Below are 9,707 nucleotides of genomic sequence, written 5' to 3'. Positions count from 1 at the left end.
CATAAAAAGTGTCTTCTAGATTCATCTGATGACCTATCTCTAAGACCAGTCGATAAGTTTCTACAGCTACCGCTTCAGCTTTGAGACGGTTCCCTATATAGACAAATCTTTCACTTTCTTTCGATTCGCTGGTTGAGAGGTATCCCTGCATGGAATTTGTAATGTGGGTCGTGGCCCAAGAGGCAATCCACCAAGTATTAGAAGGAACTTCAGTAAGATTTGATTTATAACAAACAAAAGAAAGTTTCTTACATTTCTTTTCGAACCAAGCCTTTCACTTGCTGCAGTCTTTCTTCACATGTCCTTTCTTGTCACAAAAGTAGCACTTGATAGTGAACCCATTTTGAGCTTGATTTTCTTCCCCAGGTCCATTATTTTTCTTGGGTGGATTTTTCTTTAATTTTACAAACTTACCCTTCGTTTTCTTTATAGCTCCATGAGTTACAGCCAATGCAGTTGACGTCCTTCCTCCCTCAACCTCACTTCCTTCTGAACACACATATTAGTAAGCTTATTCAAACTCCACTTATCTTTATTTATAGTGAATTTTGAATGCACTGAACTGTAATGGAAGTGAGTTGAGAATAAACTGCACGAGGAAAGTTTCATCAACTTGCATCCCTAAAGTTTCAAAATTTGCAGCTTTGTTAGCCATATTGACGATATGATCCTGAACTTCTTGATTGCCATCATATTTCGTTGTTGTCAATTTAGCCATAATAGTGCTAGCAAGTGAATTGTCAGCAGATCTAAATCGATCTTCTACAACCTTTAAGTATTTCAATGCATTAATAGTTTGAGGTAAAAAGGGCTTGATGTTATTTTCAATGCTCATCTTCATGAACATCAAACTGAGTCTATTGGACCTCTTCCAAGATTCATAAAGGGCAACTTGTTCTGCAGTACTATCTTCAGTAATGTCTGAAGGTTTATCTTCAAGTAATGCCATATCGAGGTCCAACACACCAAGTGTAAACTGAACATGTTCATACCATAAGTAGAGGGACGCCTAATGCAAGAGAGTGCAATGAAGTGGGAACTGTCACTGAAATAAGATAGAACAATATATATATATATATATATATATATATATATATATATATATATATTTTAAGGCTTTGAGAATTGTAATGATGAACTATTAATATCACATAAGTCTTTCCTTTGGGCAAAACTTAGGTATGTCTATTGTCCACTCGTCAAGAATCATTTATGTATGTCTAAAATAATTTATGCAACTTTTCAGTTAGTCATGTTACCTTTGGGTATTCAATTCTAATTTGTTAAATTACATAAGTTACATTTCCCTACCCAGTTCATAAGTGACTCTTTTTTGGGCTAGTCACAATCTTCTAATTATAGCTGCAATTGAGAATATTATTGACCTTAATGTTACCCTTTTAACAATTATTTTATTTAGTTCTATATTCATAAGTTTTGCAAATCTATTAGTAAACCCTATGATTACGGAACAAACCAACAATATTCTCTATTCACTAACTTGAGTTATTTAATTATCATTAATTCAATCACTATTTTATGATATCTAGAATTTCTTTTATGTGATTGCAATTATAAATATAATAATAATAACTTTAGAAAAACATGAATATATATATATATATATATATATATATGATATAGTATTATATATGGCTACACATGCTCTGATCAAATTATACAATATGACAATTATGAATATCTCATATAATGGCCAACAAAAATTACACCAAATATGAATTAATCACCTCAATATTTAATATTCAATGTCACAAATTATATCATGATATCAAATTTAAATCATGAAAATATGTAAATATTAATATTTATTAACAACAATAATTGGCAATAAGTGTACATAATTAGACAAGGTAAAGCACAATTCTCTAACGTGGTACAGTCAAATAAATATATTTATTTAATAGACCGAACGATTCAAGGAAATTTTGAAATTGCTTTTAATCTATACACTTTGTCATAACGGCAAGCAATATAAATATTACACAGCCTCATATTATGATGATTATAAAAATTATTATTGCTAAAATTAATAATAAACCGAAGCATGCATATTACACGTTTATCAAATCTAAGCCTTGTTCATGTAAAGATCAAATAATTGACAAATAATTATCTATACATTATATAAGAAAAATGGGGTTTTTAATCTACAAGCCTTGGGAGAACTCCAATATCACAATCACAATTTTCTAATTTTTTTGATTTAAAAATAAAAAGGAAAAAAAAAACTTAGCGGTTATTGACTTCTCTAACTCACAAGCCTTTTTGATTTCTCTCATAGTTACTGCAGCACCATTTTCAACTTCTTCCATACCCTAAGGTTAGTGATAGAATTGTTAAATTACTTTTATAAAAAAAAATAAAAAAAAAATAATTTGTATGTTAAAAAAATCTAAAACAAATATAAATATTTATATCTATATCTATATATTAAATAAGGAAAAGGGTTTCTAATGAGATACCTCCTAAGAGTTCTAAACTCTCATTATAAAATTATTAATTTTTAATCCATAAGCCTTGTAAGAGCTCAAATATCCCAATATTAATTTTCTAATTTTTTTATTTAAAAAAAATCAACATTTATTGACTTTTCTCAACCCACAAGCCTTTTTGACTTCTCTCATAATTACTGTAGCACAATTTTCAACTTCTACCATACACTTTGGTTACTGGTGGAATTGTTAAATTACTTTTATAAAAAAATCTAAAAGAAATAATTTGTATATTAAAAAAAAATCTATAACAAATATAAATATTTATATCTATATCTATATATTATGTAAGGAAAAGAGTTTTTGATGAGAAACCTTCTAAGAGTTCTAAACTCTCATTATAAAATTATTAATTTTTCAATTTATAAAATAGATTAAAAAAAATCTATTTGTTGATTTATTTATTTAATTATTTTAGAAATAATAATTATCCCTCAATTTATGAATTTCAAATGGGAAGACAACAAAAATATTTCATAATCTCTCCATCATAATCTTTCTCACCAATTTTCGAAAAACAAATATTAAAAATTGCATTCCTTTTCTTTCCTCCAAAAAATCAAATAATATTTTTCATGAAAATTGTAGTTATCTATCTATATCTTATATTACAACATCACACACACATACAAAAAAAAAAAAAAAAACATATGCAAACAGATAAAATTAATAAATTTGATTTTTCTTTATTCAGTTAAAATATTTATTTTGCTTCTCAATATCCAATTTTAAATTTTAAAAATCCATAAAGTCTATTTAAACAAATATGATTTGAAAATATCTTCCACTATCATACTTTAAATCAACAAAATTCACATATCTATCACATATTTAACTCGCATCATAACTTACCTAAATAATAATAATTAAAAAAAGTAAAAACTACAGATAAATAAAATTAAAAAAAAAATAGAAACTCACAATTGCATCTAAAATAAATTGAAGAAAAAAACAAATAGAAACCACACAAAAATAAAAAAATAAAAGATAAGAATTTAGACATAAATCTAAAAAACATAGAACAATATCTGAATTTAAATTATGATTTAGTAATATAATTATTTATTTTTTTATGTATATCTATCAAAATTTTAAATCACTTAATGGGACAAGTTAATCAATTTTCTAAAATTATAGATTTTTCAATTTATAAAATAGATTAAAAAAATTATTGACTGATTTTTTATTTATTTATTTTAGAAATAATAATTATCCCTTAATTTATGAATTTCAAATGGAAAGATAACAAAAATATTTCACAACCTCTCCATTATAATCCCTCTCATTGATTCCCCCCCAAAACAAATTACCCTTCTTTCTCTCTTTCCCAAAAAATAAAATAATATTTTTCATGAAACATACAGATATCTATCTATATCTTATATATTATATTATAACATAACAACAAAAAAAAACTAAAAATCAAATATACAAACAGATAAAATTAATAAATTTAATTTTTATTTATTCAATTAAAATATTTCTTTTGCATCTCAATATCTAATTTTAAATTTTAAAAATCTTTAAAATTTATCTAAACAAATCTAATTTAAAAATATCTTCCACCATCATACTTTAAATCAATAAAACTCACGTGTCTATCACATATCTTACTCACATTATAACTTACCTAAATAATAATAATTAAAAACAAATAGAAACACACAACTCCATTTTAAATAAATTGAAAAAAATAAATAAATAGAAAGAACACAAAAATAAAGAAAAGATAAGAATTTAGATATTGATCTCAAAAAAATATGACTATCTAAATTTCAATTATGATTTAGTAATTTTCTATTTTTCTGATATATATATCTATCAAAATTTTAAATCATTTAATGAGACAAATTAATCAATTTTTAAGTCTTATTTAAAGAATAACCTGATTAGTCATCCAAACTCCTAGATTTCGCAGGCACTGGCAGAGAAGCTAACGGATTGGGTTAGGTGAGGTCTAAGTTGTTAGAGGTAATATTCTCTCACTCAATAAATTTATTTGTTTTTTAATTTTATTTCTTTTCCTTGTGTGATTCTCTTTATCTGTTGTTAGTTTGGTGTTGGTTTTGGTTTTAGTGAGATTTTTGTATTTGTTTACAAGTTTGCATGGTGGAGAAGAATTATTGGTGATTATAATTACAATCAAAATATCTATGTCCATTCTGCATCAAGGATTTTGATCGAAATTTGTTTTCTTCAATGAAGACCATAAAATTGAAATAAAAAATTGGGTATCAAATTTTTTATTTTTTATTGTCATTTTATTTTATAGAAAATGTGAAAATTTATTGAGAATTCAAGATTTTACTGTAATATTAGATTTTTGTATAGCTATGTAAATTTAAAACTTTTAAATATCATTGTGTTCTTTATTTTTATCCTCTTTCTAACCCATTATACCATTTGCTACTATTTGTTAGTTTGTTAATTATAATTCAATAAAGTGAAAATGAAAGCTTAATACAACTTTTCATATATGTTATAGTTAATTTGTTGCCGCTATAGTTGTTTATAATAGCATAATATATAGAGATAATCTCTAAATATAATTTCTTCTTTTTTATATGATTAAAATAGTCCATCTTAAATAATATATAAAAGAGTTAGATGGTTTCTTTTATCTCTAAAAAACCCAATCTATTTTTTTTTTTTTTACTTTTTAATTTTTTAAATTGAAACATCAATTGTTTATGTCCATAAAACAAAACTGATAAACACATATCCAAAAGCTGGAGATTTTTTTTTCTTTTCTTCTTTTTTTCTTATTTTAATGTATGATATTTACAAATAGAAAATGTTTGACACCTCAAAATTTTTTTCATAATCCAACTTATAATGATATAGTCATAAGTGTCAATTTTTATACAAATATGAGAAGAAAATTAATTAAATTATACATTTCAACCAACAACATACTCAAACTTTGACTATTTCAAGATGTTATTTCACTATAATTCTGATTAATTAAATTATTTTTTCCATCAAAATTGGTGAAAAGAAAAAAAAAATTGGAATAAGAATGAAAGTTCTTTTAAAAATTGATAAAAATTTAATGAAAAAGTTAAAGTAATTCATATCAAATCAGAATTTGTATTTAAATTTAAAATCAAATTAGATAAAAAAAATTAAAAGAAAATGATAAAAGTTTGAAAATATTTTAAAACATTTCTTATTTTTAAAAACTGGAAATCTGTGTGTATTATATTTATATTATATTTTTAGTCATGCAATTGAAATCAAAAGAAATGTAACTTAAATTATTGGATTAATAGTAGAAACATCATATTAATAATTGTTAAATATCACTTCACTTCATATTTAATAATAAAATTGTATATTTGTCTAAATTATAACTTTTAAATTTATATATTTTCATAACAAGAAGAGTTATGACATAACTCATTTAACCTCATTTAATCAGGTTTAACTTTTTTTTAATACAAATTATCAAAATTTCACAAAATAGATTTATATATATATATATATATATTAATTTTTTTTAAATTAAATAATTTAAAAAGTTATAAACATAAAAGTTAATTTATAAATTTCATATATACCAAAAGACAAAATATTAAATTACTTCAATAAAATTATAATTATTTTTTTTTTAATTTATAAAGTCTCGTGTATAGCACGAGTTACCATTAGTAATAACAATATTCATAAATATATGATTGTTATTTCAATATGTATTGATTCACAAAACTAAGACTCTGATACCACATGTAAACAATTAATATACATGAACCATAATAATAATGTGGAACAAAATCTTGAATTCAATACATCTCAAGAATAAAACGAACATACCTTTGTCAGCCATTGAATTAGAGAAGTTGAGAAAATATGCCTAATAGTTGAACCTTAAATTCTTGGCTCACATTCTTCCCTATGTCTCTCTTAATTATGATGACAATAAAACTTTGAGTGATGGAAAAATACTACAATTATGAAAGGGAGTCACCCATCCTTGTATAGAGGAGAAAAGATGGTCAGATAAACTCTATCAAAAGAATTCTTATCCATCAAGATTTCCTTCTTATCTTAAAAAAATAATTATCTCATATTTAAAATTATAATTACTGAACTTTATCTAATTGATGAATCCAAATAAAATAAAACATATAAAAGATATATAGGGCTTTAGGCTATACTAGAAAATAAATCCAACGTTAATGTCTTACAATCATCCACAAAGGACTACTCTCCCACCTAGACCAACTTAGTAACCAAGCAAATACCAAACAACATTGGAGTCTTCGAACAAAGGAATCAGACACTTGCAGCACCAAAAGGTGCAACACACACTGCAAGAAAAAGTATTTTTGGCGATTAAAACTTCATTTTTCGTTGCTGAAAGTAGTAGAATTGGCGACTAAAATAGAATTAGTCGCCAAAATTGAACACTTTTGCCGACTAAAAGAGTTTAGTCACCAAATGTAGGGGTTTTAGCGACTAAAGGTTGTTTAGTAGCCAAAAGTGGTGGTTTTGGCGACTAAAAACCATTTTGGCTACTATAGTTTTGTATTAATACCGGTCGATATACTATATAAATAATATATATTGCATATATATTCATGTGATGTTAAAGTGGCATAGTGAAGGGAGTGTGTTGCTAAAGGTGTTGGCGGTTTCGAATCTCAGAAAAAACAAAGAAATTGATTTTTTTTTTTTTTCACAGGACCTTTGGCGACAAAAATTTTAGTCGCCAAAATTGTTTATTTTGGGCGGCTAAACCGTTTAGTCGGCGATTCATGGACTATTGGCGACTAAAAGATTAGTCGCCAAATGTGTGATTTTAAAAAGTGTAAATCACTATTGGCGGCTAAAAAGTTGGTCGCTAAAGAGCTATTTTTTGCCGACTAAAAAAATTTTAGTCGCCAATACCTCCGGCGACCATATATACGCGACAAAAGGGGCGACTAAAAAAATTAGTCGCTGAAAGTAAAAACTCAAATTTCGGCGACTAAAAATTTAGTCGCCAAAAATATTTTTTCTTGTAGTGACATATGCATGATCCAACAACTTACAAGACTTTATTGTTAACAACTTTGATCATCATAACATTATTATTATTATTATTATTATTATTATTATTATTATTATTATTAATTGATCAATTTTCGAGTGCACTTGGGTTCGGCAAGGCAAAAGCTAGCAACTCCGGGTCACTTTCAAACAAGGCCATGTCTTCTTTCAACAAAGTCATCCACACTTCTATTCCGTCACCATCTCTTGTGTCCAACAATCCAATTCCAATTGGGGCACCAAATAAAACAGCAGTCGTATATGTTGGCTTCCCCCACCAGAAATCAAGTTCGTGTAGACCAAACCTACACCAACTGCTATGGCGATACACCTTCACAGCGTCTCCCTTGAGTCTCAACAGTTTTGTCTTTTCAACGGTGAAATTGTTATCAGTGGACTGTTGAACGCCTTTCCTCAGCTGACAAACCAAGCCTGGCAGGTCTGTTTCCGCACCACAGTCTTCGATCATTGCCCACAACAATCCTGTTATATTTCCAAAAGAATATTTTGGTAAGGGTGGCTCAAGCCTTGTGCGTATGTTGACAGCCCCTGTCAATGCATATGCCTTTGAACTTGAAACATTAGTTTCAAATCTAAGGGCATGTGATTGGGAGGCAGTCACTGCGCATTTCAAGAGTGCCGCAGTGACAGCCTCCACGCGGGTAGGTTGCTGCACGACCGTGCTGGTCGCTTTGGCCTGGAGGGTAGCAACTTGCGATGCGTTGATCACAAACCTTTTTGTGACATTCTTCTTGGTCATCTGCATGAATGTCATTGACAACGCCGGGCAGTCCTCTCTCGGTGGGAAGCGAGACAAGGCAGCAATGAAATCTGGGACAAGTCTCAGACGACCCGAGGGCGATGTCGGACCAGGCCTTCACGAAGGCGGCATACGCGACTCCATCGGCGATCTTGTGAGACATACGCACACAAAGTGCCATTCCGCCGCATGGAAAGAAGTCAAGCTGAACGAATAACAGAGGGTTGTTGTTAAAGTCTTCGGGGTCGGGTTCAAATAAACGGTACATTTCTTCGGCTTTGGGTTGTTCAAGAATGTCTGAGAGACGACAGTCGGTGACTCGAGCTTCCAAATATTCAACATCCTCGTCGTTGCAATCGATAAAGAGATTGTCTCTCAGTCTTCCGGCAAGTGGGTAGAAGCGAGTGAGGGTTTCAGAGAGAGTTTCCTTTAAGCGTTGGGATCTTATGCTAACCATCTCTTCGTGATTCACATCACTAGTAGGGTTGACATAGAAGAAAACAACTGGGGTGTAATGATGGGGAGAGAATTGATCCCTAGAACAGTGCTTGTAAATTCTAAATTGATTGGGAGTGGGAGAAGATGGCTTGATGATTTCTCTAGCTACTATCTCAACCTTCATCTCCATATGCTTGTCTCTATATTTTGCTTTGCTAAGCACTACAAGAATGGAGAATATATAGGGAGCAAGGATCCTCTACAGTGATTTTTTCTTAAAGTTTCCTAGAGTGTTACATTGTGTGGTTGAGATTTACTGGTAAGTCACATCAATTTTTCTGATGTGACTTGCCAGTAAATCTCAACCACACAATGTAACACTCTAGGAAACTTTAGAAAAATTTCACTCTAGAGGATCCTTAGTGATATATAGGGGCTTCCACGTGAGCCATGCCTCACAACTTCAACAGTGGATTTTCTATTTATTTATTTTTATTATCACATTTTAAATCCCAAACTTTAACCTTTAAGTTTTAATTTTATTAATTTAAGCTCTACATTTATAAGGGTTGGTTTGGGAAGTGGGTTGACTTTTTGACTTTTTTGGCTATTTTAGCCTGGGCTAAAAGCTTGGTTTGGAAAGAACTTTTTGACTTTTTGACTTTTTTAACTTTTTTGACTTTTTTTGTAAGAGAAGGGTGTAATGATTATGGATTGGATGTGATGTTTTATTTGTTGTGGCTAAAATAGCCTATTTTGTCTTCTGTGACTAAAATAGCCAAAAAAGCTCACAAAACCACTTCCCAGACGGTGCCTTAGAACGAAATTCTCTCCAATCTATAGTAGTAGATTGAACGGCCTATTAGGCCTGTGAAATCCATTATGAGTATTATTTCAATAATTTGAACAAAAGTAATATTAGAGATCCACATTTTAGATTTACAAATTTATCCATAATGATGTGG

The 9,707-nt window shown here is 28.8% G+C and overlaps 1 protein-coding gene across 1 annotated transcript; it reads right to left on the bottom strand.

The window, feature by feature from the left end:
- Window positions 1-7,632: 7,632 nt before the first annotated feature.
- Window positions 7,633-8,932, bottom strand: LOC114295046 (limonoid 7-O-acetyltransferse-like). Its single transcript, XM_028239229.2, has 2 exons — window positions 8,279-8,932; window positions 7,633-8,109 (listed from the first exon to the last, which is right to left on the bottom strand). The coding sequence occupies exons 1-2, from the start codon at window positions 8,930-8,932 to the stop codon at window positions 7,633-7,635; spliced, it is 1,131 nt and encodes a 376-aa protein (XP_028095030.2).
- Between the last annotated feature and the right edge of the window lie 775 nt (window positions 8,933-9,707).

This window comes from Camellia sinensis, chromosome 9, assembly GCF_055761805.1.
Source record: "Camellia sinensis isolate YWXY chromosome 9, ASM5576180v1, whole genome shotgun sequence".
NCBI classification, from domain to species: domain Eukaryota; kingdom Viridiplantae; phylum Streptophyta; class Magnoliopsida; order Ericales; family Theaceae; genus Camellia; species Camellia sinensis.
This window is presented reverse-complemented; position numbering and strand designations above follow the sequence as displayed.

Bases quoted from the DNA above. Each gene is read 5' to 3' on its own strand.
- LOC114295046 (XM_028239229.2), bottom strand. From the start codon at position 8,932: ATGGAGATGAAGGTTGAGATAGTAGCTAGAGAAATCATCAAGCCATCT. The intron at 8,110-8,278 runs GTTTGTGATCAA...TCAAGTTCAAAG, and splicing joins AAGAAGAATGTCACAAAAAG to GCATATGCATTGACAGGGGC.